Source organism: Wolffia australiana, chromosome 4 (assembly GCF_029677425.1).
Source record: "Wolffia australiana isolate 7733 chromosome 4, ASM2967742v1".
Lineage (NCBI taxonomy): Eukaryota > Viridiplantae > Streptophyta > Magnoliopsida > Alismatales > Araceae > Wolffia > Wolffia australiana.
The window spans coordinates 13,860,631-13,874,579 of NC_135838.1; the positions used below are offsets into that span (position 1 = coordinate 13,860,631).

Sequence of the window (13,949 nt, forward strand, 5' to 3'; positions counted from 1 at the left end):
AGGTGTTGGTGGGTCCTTAGCCAGGACGGACACCCCATAGAATAATTCAGTGAGAAGCTGAACAACTGATGGAGGACCATCTCGAGGACGACGCCACGATGACGAAGAACCATCTCGAGGATGACGCGACGGGATGTCGTCAGCCACGCCGAGCAGCTCACGCCGACGCTCGCCACCCGGGGTTTAAGTACCCCGCGTAAGAACTTTTATCTTTTTACTTATGCTCATTTTCATGTGTGTTTGTATTTTTGGATTCGTGGACTGGGCCAATGTTGTTGGGCCCCGTCCTTGTCATTTTTACTTTTTATGTTTGTATTTTGAATTTGTAAGGGAGGCCGAACCACGTCTCGCGACGGTTCGTCCTCTCCCACGTTCACTTGGCACCCATCCTCACTATATAAGGGGATGGCATGCCCAAGGAACACCTTGGAGTCATTGTTGAAAAGTTTATTCACAATTCGTCTCCCCCCTTATCGTAGAGAGTAGTGTAGGGGGTTTGGCTAGCCCCACCCCACGTTGAGATCACTCCGTGGGTAGAGCCCACGTCTCCCCGTCGAGATCACTCCGAGGGAGATGTGTTAAAGCGCGCCGTCGAGATCACTCCGGTGCGAGGAAAGAGTTTCAAGAAGCCGTCGCCATCAAGAATCGAAAGAGACCTTCGTCGAGATTACTCCGGGGGTCTTGGGAGATTCAAGAAGCGTCGTCGACACGCCATCAACCGGGGAAATCTGCTCCGTCGAGGGAGCACACCCCAGATCCGTCAAGAACTCCTCTTTCTTGGAGGGTTCTTGGTTGTTACAGTTCAAGAAAGCCATTTCTTGGTACCTTTTTCCACCCTTCCACCATTTCTTGATCGCCCACCCCCCTTTCCCCATCGTTTCTTGATTCCCAACCGCCTCGTCTTGCCTTTCTTGATCGCCCACCCCCCTTTCCCCATCGTTTCTTGATTCCCAACCACCTCGTCTTGCCTTTCTTGATCGCCTACCCTCCTTTCTCCATCGTTTCTTGATTCCCAACCGCCTCGTCTTGCCTTTCTTGATCGCCCACCCTCCTTTCCCCATCGTTTCTTGATTCCCAACCACCTCGTCTTGCCTTTCTTGATCGCCCACCCCCCTTTCCCCATCGTTTCTTGATTCCCAACCGCCTCGTCTTGCCTTTCTTGATTGCCTACCCTCCTTTCTCCCATCGTTTCTTGATTCCCAACCGCCTCGTCTTGCCTTTCTTGATCACCCACCCTCCTTTCCCCATCGTTTCTTGATCCCCAACCGCATCCTCTTGTCTTTCTTGATCGCCCACTTTCTTTCCCCTTGATTTCTTGATTTCTTGATTTCTTGATTTCTTGATCTCACCATATCTCCTTGATTCCCCTTCGTTCTCCCCTTCGCCCTCATCTTTCTTGATTTCTTGATTCCCACCCTCTACACCATAACCGATTACTTGGTTTTCTGCCCCACCCCCACGACTATTCCCACAATACTTGGTTCGCTGTCTTGCCCGCCCACACGACTACGCCGTGCGCCAGCCAAGCGCGCGCCTTGTGCGCCCTCTGCTCCGATTTTGTTGCACGCCACCCGTGGACTCAGCTCTCTGCTGGTAGTTACGACCGCACCGTCCGCACCCGGTTTTGTCCTCGCCAACGACACTCGTCCGCACGACCCGACACTAAGCATCCGCTCGACGACTTGGACGCCTTGGACTAAGCGATACAAAGGTCAGTCTCGTCTCCCCTCTATAAACTCCAGTATTATTATCTTTGACAGTCTCGTCTTCCCCTATCGCGTCCGCTACCGTGATACTCTCGAACATCATCGGATAGGACTAGCCACCTTGTCGAGCATAGGGATTCTTGTGGTAGACGGACTGTCATCCGACTTGGACGCCGAACGCTCCAGGGCTGTTAGATGCCCCTCACTTAGTAGACGTCTAGTAGGTCCAGCGGGTCATTGGGAGTTTGATCTTAGGTTCACTCGTCTCTCATTGATCGGTACGGCCGACGTCGCTATCCGTCAAGTCCTTATCTGCTCATTCGTATTTTCTCATCATTCGGCTTACATCCCGTACATTCGCATCATAACCCTGTGACGTGAAACGCGCCGATCGATCCCGGCCGTCGTCGTATCACATCAACAACATGAGGCGACAATACAACAATTATAATTGCAAATTCTACGCCCTTGTGCAATTCCTCTGCCATTGGCACCACTATCTCCTACCCAAGGAGTTCGTACTCGTCTCTGATCATAGTGCAATACAGTACCTGCACGATCAGAAGAAAGTTAGCGATCGGCACGCTCACTCGATTGCATATCGACAGGACTACACATTCATCATCTGACACAAGAAAAGAAATGATAATGCCGTAGCGGGTGCTCTTAGCTGGAGACCAGTTGTCCTCAACTCCCATAGGATTACATCAATTGTCCCGACTTTGGGAAGCTTACCCGTGCTATTCGCGATGATCTGAAATACAAATATTGAGACTATTACCTCTCGAACAGCTACCTATTCCACGACAAGAGATTATGCATCCCTTGCACCTCACTACGAGATTTCCTGTTTAACAGTACAAAATTGGAATTTATAGCTACTGCGTATTATTTATTTAATTCATCTATTGTAACAAAGGATTCCCTTTTTATGTGGAAAAGGCACGCATCAATAATTACGATCTTACATGAGCACAATTCCTCAATATCTTGTTCATCGCAACAAAATATTTTCTTTGTGCGTCTGTAGAAAAAACCTATTTTTTTGAGAGAGAGGCTATTTGCCAATAGATTCACGTCTCTGACAAATTCATATCTGGTGAATTTCCAAAAAGTGGTAACAAAACATATAACTTGTAAAAATCTTTCCATTTTCTAATTTGACCCGATCCCTTCGTTCATAGAGCTATTTACTCAATTGCAGAAATTTCTGCAACACCTCTAATAGAGGAACAAATAGTCAATTTGAAAGAACTTCTTGTCAGCCTTTTTCAGATATAAATCTATCTGGTTCAGAAAGGAAGAACTCGCATCAGTATCTCAGCTTCAATTCAAACATGGATTTGTTTCACACTCCATGTTCTGAAAAATATTTACCATTTGGAAAGAGGAAAAAACAGTCATTGTCTAATGAAATGTTTTGAGAAAAAGCATATGTGTAGAACCTTTGAACAAGATAGTTCTTTTTCAAATCTCTCAAAATGGAATCTATTCCAAACAAATATGCCAGATTCCTTACTTCGACTGGGTGCAAATATCCAAATTTTACCCTTTCACATGTTTGTTCAGACTCATTGATAACATGATAAATTCCAAATAAATAATACCAAAAGCATCTAGAATATATGCAAATACACATGCATTTATCATGGTATCAATGGTCAAATCATCCACATGTATAGCATCGTCAATTTTAGTGTGTTTTGTTTGAGGTGTAGTACGGGTGGCACCTCCAATAGACCATGGGTTGGCCGAGACTATAGTTTGTGGAGCTGTAATTGGACCCAAATTGTGACTTGGATGATTGGAAGGGCATGTAAAAGCTTGGCAATTCAATTTTGATACTTCAATAGTCACAGACATCTTGCTCCCTACGATTGTCATTGCTTGGTTGTAGTGATCTGATTTCACGGCCTAAAAAGGTTAATGTCGGGTCTCTCATTCTTACTTGTGGATCATTTCCATCTTTATAATCTGACAACTTATCCAATCCTTGGCGCACATCTTCAAGAAGTTGTAAGCATTTACCAAAGCTCTGTAATTCCTCCTTCCAGTTTTGTCGAAGATCTCGTGCCCAAGTGGGCATGGATTCTTCTTTTTAAGGTGAAGCTTCAGGGTAAGTTATTGTTATTGATGCCCAGTCGGGTAACAGCAAACAGAATGGTGAGAGCTTTGTCACATGGCATAGAAGTACCCATAAATAATACGTACAAGATAACAGCTCTGATACCAAACAATTCAATACGCAATATAGGAGGCTGAGATCGTGCCTTTGTGTACTTATCCAATATATGTAAAAAGAATGGAGCTGACACATGACGGTAAGAAACTGTGTTGACAGGAAGACAGAACTCAGATAGTTGGAGATGGAGGAAAAGAAGAACAGGGAGACAGAAACCACTAGAAGAAAAACCAAGAGTAGATGAAAACCATTCAAAGCCAAAAGTCCCCTTAACTAACTGTCACTGTGGGGTATTTATAGGAAAAAAGAAAAGAGTTCCTTGTCATTGGCTAAAGTGACGTGTGGTTGCTGATGTCACCCCATTGCTTTCGGCCATGACAAAGCCTTAAGTGGTGAGTGGTTGTATCCATATTACATCCGAGAGAGAGAGAGAGAGAGAGAGAGAGAGAGAGAGAGAGAGAGAGAGAGAGAGAGAGAGAGAGAGAGAGAGAGAGAGAGAGAGAGAGAGAGATGTAGAAGGAAAGTGACACAGAGGAAGGGATACAAAGATAAAGAGGAAGAGAGACAGAAGGGGCTAGTACAGACAGAGAGGGAGAGAACGAGAAAGAAAGACAGAGAGAGAAGAAGATACATATACAATATTTATACATAGACGGGGAGTGAGGATGAGACAAAATAGTCATATATATTGAGGGAGAGAGAGGAAGAGACAGACAATATATACATATATATATGTATATATATATTGAGGGAGAGAGATGAAAAGACAGACAATATATACATAAATATATATCTGTATATATATATGGGTTAATATCACGGTTAAATCCCATACTTTTTCGAAAATCAGCGTTCCAGCCTAAACTTTTTTTTGCCACGGTACAGCCCAAACTCCCTAATCGGTCCACCGGCGTATCCCGGTTATGATGTGGAATCCACGTGGCTGCCAGGTGGATTTCTGGCGGAATCCACCTAGGCGGAATCCACCTATCAGCCACGTGGATTCCACGTCATAAACGGGATACGAAGAAAGTGAGAAATACGTTCTATTAATCCGTCCAAGTTGAATCACCCAGGAGAGAGCTCAGAACTAGGACTGAGAGAGAGGGGACGGTGGAGAGGGAGAAAGAAAGGGCGTGAGAGAGAAGGGGCGGCGGATTGGTGCTATTTGCAGTGGAATCATTGCCAGTTTCTTCTTCGCTACGGGAGTTCCACGAGCTAGGGTTCATTGCCGTCGTCAGGGGCTGCCTTTTGGATGTTGTTTATGAGAAAAGCATTGCTCGTCTGGGGCATCTGATTATCTCCCCCATTGGTCTTGTTCATCCAAGAAAGGTGCTCTCTGTCCCTCCTAATCTTCTTATTATGCAGCTCGATTTTATTTTTTTGAAAATTTATCCGGAATTATTGCGGTTTGTTGCGTCACTTTGGCGATCCATAGGATTTTTTTTGTTGCGGTGTTCTTGTTTAAAGCTGATTGTTCTAAATGATGAACTTGTATGAAAAGTGTTGATTTTCCATTCGAATATTCTTGAAAGTTGCTGCGCTTTCCCATATGGACTGTGTCCTTCTTGTTGTCTTTGTTAAATTTTTAGCTCAAATATCTTGTCGATGATCCTCTCGGAGTTTATCTCGTGGGAATTACCTGAAATTTGTGGATTGTCTTGTTAATTTGGCCATCTATCTGAAAAAAACGGTGTGATGTCCTTGTTGACTGTTGGTTGATCTATATTGAGAATTTGCGCAAGAAGAGTAGATTTTTTATGCAAATAATTTTTGAATTCGCTGAATTTCCCCATACAGGTGGTGTTTCTGGGTTACTCTTGCCCTTTCTCTTTTTTTTCCTTGAAGTTTTGTTCAGACCCCTTGTTGGTGGTCACATCGACCACATAATGTCCTGAAATTTATGGTTGATCATAGATAATGCGGTATGTCCTGCTTTTTTGGTGTTCTGTCCGAAAAACGCTTCAGTGTGATGTTCATATTGACTGCTGGTTAATCGAAATAATGCATTTTCAGAAGCGGAGGTGATTTCCGTGCAAATATTTTCTGAATTCACTGCATCTGCCACTTACAAGTGGTGTCCCGGGGATACTCTTTCCCTTTAGCTGTCTTTGCTGAATTTAGTTCAAATTCCTTGTTGATGACTCTCTTGGAGGATAAAATTTCTGAAAGTTTAGTTCAAAGTCCTTGTGGATGATCCTCTTGGAGTAAAACTCAGAGAGCCAGTCTGAACTTGGTCCATATCACACATACCGTGCAAATTCCTTTCGGAGATCACTCTGAAAAATTTCCCAGTGTGGTGTTCACGTTGACTGCCGATTGATCTAAATTATGAATTTGCATAGGCAGAGTTGACTTTCGATGCCAGTAAGTCCTTCCTCCTAATTTATTGAATCCTTCAACAGCGTCAAGCTAGTGGAACAAGAGCTATGGCAGAAAGAGGATAAGGGTCTTATTGGTGTCTTGCCCGTCAGAGATGCTGCTGAGGCTACAGCTGTCTTATCCACAGGTCTGACACCATCCTTTTTCTCTTACACGAAGATGTATTATTTCAAACCTTTACCAAATATCATTGTTCCTTGATCTTTCTTTTAGGTTCTGGTACCGATCCTGCTTATCAAAGTCTGAAAAGTTCTTCTGATGCGGTGGATTCGCAAAAACCAGAAGGAAAAAGCCTTGAGGGTCCTATTCACTGGCATAACAGGTTAGACCCCAAATTTCCCATAGAAACTATCAGTTTTTTTTTGCTGTTGGTGTTGATATTTTAATTTTCATTTGAGGAATTTGGAGAAGACTTGATATCTCTGAATTATTCCTGATAATAGTATCTAAGAACCACCATTAGAACTTCTTTTTATATCACCCATTGGAGTGAAAAGCCGGCGTGTGTTTTTTTTCAAATTTTGTGCTGTTCAAAATATCATGCATTTCGGTCTTTTGATTTTGTGAAGGCCAGCACCAGATCTAAGAAAATTTCAAAAATCTTCTTGCTATAATTTGAATTTTCAATTAATAATCTTCAAACAGGCGTCCTCCCCTTAAATAAATCCTGATTAGGATGCATTTTACCTACGGACGTTGTTTCTTGAAAAAAATTGAAGGAAAAAATGAACTAAAAAATTGCTGATGTTCAAAATGAAGGGCCTATTTAACTAGAGAAGACCATTGTTAGAGGAACTTATAGAATGGATGTTTATACCAGGGAATCTTAATGGTGACTCAGTGCAGGTTCTTACCCTGAGGGTCTGACGAATGAGCTTGTAACTATAGTTATGAAAGAAGATATATTTATTTTTATCTAAACTAATGTTAGAAAAGTGGTTCTACTGGACAGCACAAACATTTGGATCGTCGTCGTAGGTTCTAATGGTTCAAGGAGAAGATCTGGTGTTTGGAAACTCTCTCCTTTTTCTATTTTTGTTTTTGTCAATAAGCCTCCAGTCCTTTGGAGACACTTAACCCACATTATTGCGAGGGATAAAAGAGGCCTGAGGAGATAGAAAATAAAGAATACCACTTGGTATTCATTCACGGAACACAGTGTATAAAGCGAGTCATGTTGGGCTGGATTATCCGTGGTCCAGGACAAGCTTCCCATGGCTAATTATAACGGATAATTATGCCTCAAACTGTGTGCAGCATATGAGACTCATGATATGCCGAAACAATTTTGAATGCACATAATTAGCCATTGAAACCTTGTCTTGGGCCACAGATAATTCAGTCATTGGCATTGAAGACTGAAAAGGAAAAGTTTTGCTGGCAAAATGATCGCATTACTTGTTAAATTACAATCTCTTTCTCACCAAAATCATATTTTTGACAATCTAGCTGTGAAGGGAAATTGGGTTAATTCTTGTGGTTTAATTCTTCATCGAAGGATCAATCTACCGTGGCAGATTGAAATCCCTTCTAATTCTTTAGTATATCATTCAGCTTATCTTCTTTTATATTGTAAATGAAACCTAGTTTATTAAATTTACTTATTTTTTATGGTTTTTTTATAGTTTTTTGAAATTCACATTCCGAAATTGAAGGTCTGAATGAAGCAGAACGAGCTGGACCACGACCCAACCTACTTAAATTTAAGGTTCTGAACGTAAGAAGTATCTAAAATCGGACTGAATTTAAGGTCCGGTTCTTCATCGTGCAGTGGTGATCTCCCCCAGTGTGCTCCTATTAGTGTAGAAGAATGTAAGTTCTCCCTGGTAATTTAAGTATATTGCACGCATGATCAATTACTATTTTCCATTTGTCTCTTAAACAGGGCTGATGACGAGAGAAAGGTGTTTAGTTCTGATTATGATAGCGATGATGATTCTGAATATAGTATATGTGAGGAAAATGAGTAAAGTGACGTGTATACAAGTGCTCCCCACAAATATTCAAGTGACGAATGGAATGAGGAATTGGTTGAAGGCCACAGAAATAGAAACGAATAAGTCCAACAACAAATATTTGTTGATGGATATCATAGTGAGTATGATGATTCAGAGGATGAGATGTTAACTCCCAATGATACTGATGATGAGGGTGAAAATAGAAGGAACATATACAAGGGCAAGAGGTATGATCCGAGATGCCCCATTGAGAGTATTATATTTCAATTAGGCATGAAATTTGAATCGGCTTCTCAATTTAGGTCAGCTGTGAAGGACCATGCTATATGGAACGGATTCAACATCAGTTTTTTAAGGTCTGGTGACCGGAAAGTTGAAGTTGTTTGCAAGGGAGATTGCCCATGGAGGATATACACTAGTTGGGATGGTACGAAAGAGGCTTTTGTTGTGAAAACACTTAATGATACTCATACGTGCAATAGGGCTCCGAGGAATAGGCAAGCCGATTATCATTGGATTGCAAAACACTTTTTAGAGAAAATTTGAATGAATATGGATTTAAAGGTGGTAGATATGATGCAAGAAATAAATGCTCAGTTTGGAATCACAGTTTCAAAGCAAACCTGTTATAGAGCTAGATTTGAGGCGCGCATGAAGCTTCAAGGAACTTTGAATGACCATTATCACTTGCTTCCTGCTTATGTTGCTGCGTTAAAGAAGGTCAATAGGAATGGTACTTTTGAGCTGGTTCTTGATAGAGCCACTCCTGATTCTTTGGTTTGGTTTAAGAGGATCTACATATGCTTTGATTCAATAGCAAGAGGTTTTCTTGAAGGTTGTAGAAGAGTCATTGGCTTGGACGGATGTTTTTTGAAGACTGAACTTAAAGGCCAATTGTTGAGTGCTGTGGGCAAGGATGGGAATAATCAAATGTTCCCCATTGCCTGGGCAGTGGTCGAAGGGGAAAATCAAGCTTCTTGGACTTGGTTTATTCAACTGCTGATGAATGATTTAGGAATCCTGGATGGAAATGGTTGGACTATATTAGCGATCAGCAGAAGGTACTTAACTAACTCGCTCATAAATATAGTTTTAATGCTTATTGTCGAACTGTTGTAGTACACTAATAGATTGGTACTCTCTAACATTGTGCAGGGACTGGAAAATGCAATGTCATATTTATTACCCCATGCGGAGCATAGGAATTGTGCTAGACATATTTATGCAAATTGGAAAAAGAAAGGACATTCCACTGAGATTTTGAAGAACTTATTTTGGAAAGCTGTGAAGTGCACAACTCATGAAGATTTCCAAAGGATTATGAGAGAGATGAGCACATTGAAACCACAAGCCGCGCATGACTTTGGAGATATAGGTATAAAGAAGTTTTGCATGGCTTACATTAGTAAGGATACAAAATGGGAGGTGATTGATAACAATATTTGCGAGTGCTTCAACAATTACATCATACAGGCTAGATCTAAACCTATCATAGACATGTTGGAAGAAATTAGAGGTGGAGTCATGCAGAGGGTAGATAAAAAAAGGGAGTTGTTTTCTGACATAACTGATCAATAATGCCCTCGGATAAGGGAGTTGGTCGAAGATAACAAGAAGAAGTCTAGGACATGCACTCTTAGGCATGCAGGCAAGTATCAATTCGAGGTTACAAACTTGGGAAGCAGATTTGTGGTTGATTTACTTCGTAGAACCTGTAGTTGCAGATATTGGGAGATAAGGGGCATTCCATGCTCCCATGCTATTACTTGCATTCATTGGATCAAGGAGGACCCTGTCATTTTTGTCAGTGAGTGGTTGAAGAAAGATGTATAACAGCTAGCTTATAGTTATGGTATCCCACCAATGAATGGAAAAAACTTATGGAGCGAAGCTGAAGGGAGCTATTTATTCCCTACTCTCGCGAGGAAACAACCTGGAAGGCCCAAGCAGAAGAGGAGAATTGACATCAGTGAGAAAGAACCTATGGTGCAAAGACTATCGAAGAAAGGCGCGCATATGAAGTGCTCTCTCTGCCACCAAGTTGGCCATCATCGGAAGACATGTACCCAAGCAGGAATAGAAGCTGGAGGCCAAGTACGGTTTCAATTTTATGTCCAACTTTGTTTATATGCTTCTTGGAGTTTATTCAACGTAAAATAATGAACTTGTATTGATCAATCATGCAGGGATCCCAGGGAGCTACAGAACCTCCACGTGTTTAAGTAGAGGACGCATATCCACCAATTTTCAAAGACCATCGCCGTTTAAGTTTCAATGGAGCTACGAAACCTCCACTCGTTCAAGTTTAACATTAACTTGTATTGTCAGAACATTTACCGAACACGATTTAGTTGTCATTTAATGATATGATCTTTGTTGTCTAATTTCCCACAATTTCCGTTCATGTTTGCCATTTCAGGCCCTCTAGCAGTCCATGGCTATGAGGAAATTATGATTAAATGTTTTATATTATTTTGGAAACCAATGAGTGAGAGTAACAGAAATGACGACTGTTGTGCCATGTTTCCCATCTTTAAGGAAACCAACACGCTTGGACGAAGGCATTTTGAATCGCGCTCAATAATCCATGAATTTCGGCGCTTGTTTGTCCTTCTTGTTCGTCATGGACCAAACCCGAACCATTCCTTTAAAGAAAATGACGGTCTATGTTACACGGTCATAATATTAAATTTCCTTGAGCTTCCCATTGATTTCTCATTATTTTTTCTTTTGATAACACTCTTTTCCTTAACGTAATTATAATATCTTTTCATCATTTTCTTCACTTTTCTAAAATCTATAGTTGACCATGACGATCCACATTTCACTAATAAAAAGACATTGTTATCCCAGGACCATGCTAAAGTTGTATCCTCTTTTCATGTCTCTCATTTTTCAATTTCGCATCAGTAAATTTATCCTTGAGTATTAGACTTTATGTGAATTGTCGTGTAGTTTGGAATCAATTGAATGATGAAGATGAGAATATATCTTTAGGTGAGAATATGTTCAGCCCTCGCATCTCTTTTGTCCTTCCCATTATTTTCTCTTTTCTCTAATAGGGGACGATGGAATATCAAGTGCACCGTTTGTCTGCATTGAAACCATAACTTAACATTCTCGAAAATAATTTCCTTTGCTCTTTTTCTCCAGATTCTTCTTCGCTAATCTTTACTCACCTAACACTTAATTTACTTTATGGGAACTTACACCTTCATCCCTATAAAGTTAGACTTTCTTGCTCACAATTCAAATCTTATCAAGGTTTTTCAGCCAATCGTCACACGGTCTCACAGTCCCGTAGCTCCAAAGGTGACCAAGGGGCTGAAATCAGGTACAGGTAACATTATTTTAATTTTAAAATTGTGCCTTTCTTCTACAACAATTTATCACTATCACCCTCCAGGATCCGGCGCCGCAGGAGGATCAGAATTGCACATCAGATTCTTAGCAGGGTCTCATGATGGTATTGATCGGATGCCCACGATGCTATTGTCATGCTGCTGGCAGAAGTGCAAATAATTAAAAACGATATAGATATATAAAGATAATCTAACAAGAAAATTGAGACAAAAAGATGTCGGTGGATGTGCATGATGCATCCTAGCCAGAACTAAGATTTATCATAAAAAGATCAAGTACACTAAAGATTCACAGGAACTAACCTTAGAAATTTTTCTTGTGAGATGATCGACAGAAGATAGAGATCTTAGTTCTCGAACCTACAACGACAGAGAGATAATGGCATCAACATCAGTAACAATTAACGCGACATTCATGGTTTTTTCTTTAAATGTAGAATAAAAATGAAGGATTATGTGAGATAAGCAACAAAACAAAAGACCATTAAGATGACCGATCTAAATGGGGTTCTCCTCATGTAAAATGTCAAAAGCTGAAGACCAGATATAAACCAATCAACGCGGAAGCGTGACTCAACCATTAAATTAAAAAGATTAACCAGTTTTCAATGATCATTGTTTTCCAATAAACCAAAAGATTATTACGAATTAAATCAGCCGGAGTCATGACTAGCTTGACTTCAACCAAAGAACGATGAAAGAAGAGGGAAATACAACCACTGGAGAATGCAAGAGACAAGAGAAGAATAATGATAAGGATAAAATAAACGCCTATGATTCAAAGCAAAAAACAATTTTTTTGACCTGATTATGTATGAGGATAAAAAAACAAGGGCAATGTAACACGATTCAGTATTGATTACCCTCATCCCTTTTCATGGTCCTGACAATCCTCCTTTACGATTAATTTAGTTGTAGCTACCTCCGTCTCTGTAAATAACTCAATCTCCAAATAAAACAGATTATATTATGTTCCTTGCTTCTTTAAAATAGAAGCACGCAACAAAATATAATATGCACGTCTGGGAAAGAGTTTGTTTACGAGATGTCAATAAAAATGATACATCCTCATTGAAAATACACGACAAAATCAAAGGGTTCTTCAAAACCAAGAATAAGACAACTACGAGAGAGTGTGTAAACGAATTTTGATTAACTACTTAATCAGAAATTCTCTCAACTGAGCCAAATAGGAGACTACAAACAGGAGCTGATTCATTAGACATCCAACAAAATAAAACATGAATTTACAGAAAATCGCTTCATTGAAGAAATAAATGACTACCTCATCTCCATTCCCAAGAGATGAATGCCGATTATCAAGTCCCTCTGTCCCAAGAAATACGACATCTTCCTCCTCTTCATCGTCAAGACCCCCCAATTCTACCTCTTCTACGATATCCTTGCCAAAGAAGTCTCTGAGCAGCAAAGCGTCAAATCTTGATGAACCTTCTGCGGAGAAAAAATAATCTGTCAAGATAAGGAAAAAAACTGGAAGAAATTCAAAGTTAACAGCAAAAAATAGTTAAGATTCATCGATGAAAAAATGTGAAGCGGAAGCCCGGTAATGAACAAATAAAAAATAAAGAGGAAATCAAGAGCAGGACGAGACAAATGGATTAGGGCAATCTGTTGAATGAGAATGGAGAGAAAAAGAAGAAGTCTCTGAGCAGGTGGCCCTCGCATCCCCAAATGTGAAATAGAAATTCATGATAAGAAATGAGAGATACGCAATTTCAAATCCCCAAATCAAGAAACAAAGAAAACCAAACCCCCCAAAAGAGCAAAATTTCAAACATACCAGGGTAATTCCGGCGATTATCTCCAGGCGATTCCCGGGGCAACCCTAATCTCTCCATCTCCACACCCTACAATCACGCCACGTCGCCGTTCAACAAAATCCCAGAAACCCTAATCCTCGATCTGAGCACCAACCCTCAAGAACATTTCCCGCCGGAGAAAGACTCCGTCTTCAGCCCCAGCGACTCGGATCGACCGGATGAAGAATCAAGAAACTAAAAACCAAGAAACACCACGACCCGCGATTAATGGGATCGATTTCAACTCAAATCGCGGAAAGAAACACAGAATCTAGCCGCCATTACGAGGATCTCTCCCTTGAATCTCGATCAGAAGCAGATTTCGTGGAAAGAAAGCTTCTCTCCCGGGTGATTCAACTTGGATGGATTAATAGAACGTATTTCTCACTTTCTTCGTATCCCGTTTATGACGTGGAATCCACGTGGCTGCTAGGTGGATTCCGCCAGAAATCCACCAGGCAGCCATGTGGATTCCACGTCATAACTGGGATACGCCGGTGGACCGATTAGGGAGTTTGGGCTGTACCGTGGAAAAAAAA

The 13,949-nt window shown here is 41.0% G+C and overlaps 1 protein-coding gene across 3 annotated transcripts; it reads right to left on the minus strand.

Annotated features, from left to right (window-relative positions):
• Positions 1–11,539: 11,539 nt before the first annotated feature.
• LOC144702041 (protein PAT1 homolog) lies at positions 11,540–13,856 on the minus strand. Of its 3 annotated transcripts, none has more exons than XM_078573904.1 (5): positions 13,526–13,856; positions 13,392–13,458; positions 12,876–13,039; positions 11,894–11,950; positions 11,540–11,731 (listed from the first exon to the last, which is right to left on the minus strand). In XM_078573904.1, exons 1-5 carry the CDS (start codon positions 13,535–13,537, stop codon positions 11,687–11,689), a joined length of 345 nt encoding a protein of 114 aa, XP_078430030.1. In that variant the 5' UTR covers positions 13,538–13,856; the 3' UTR covers positions 11,540–11,686. The 3 variants fall into 3 exon arrangements, with proteins under 3 accessions (XP_078430030.1, XP_078430029.1, XP_078430028.1); XM_078573903.1 differs by having other exon boundaries at positions 11,540–11,728; positions 12,876–13,042; XM_078573902.1 differs by having other exon boundaries at positions 12,876–13,042.
• Positions 13,857–13,949: the final 93 nt, after the last annotated feature.

Coding starts and splice junctions, on each gene's coding strand:
- LOC144702041 (XM_078573902.1), bottom strand. Junction 11,951..12,875: donor CTCTTGGGAATGGAGATGAG/GTAGTCATTTAT, acceptor CTGTCGTTGTAG/GTTCGAGAACTAAGATCTCT. Junction 11,732..11,893: donor TCACAAGAAAAATTTCTAAG/GTTAGTTCCTGT, acceptor CACTTCTGCCAG/CAGCATGACAATAGCATCGT.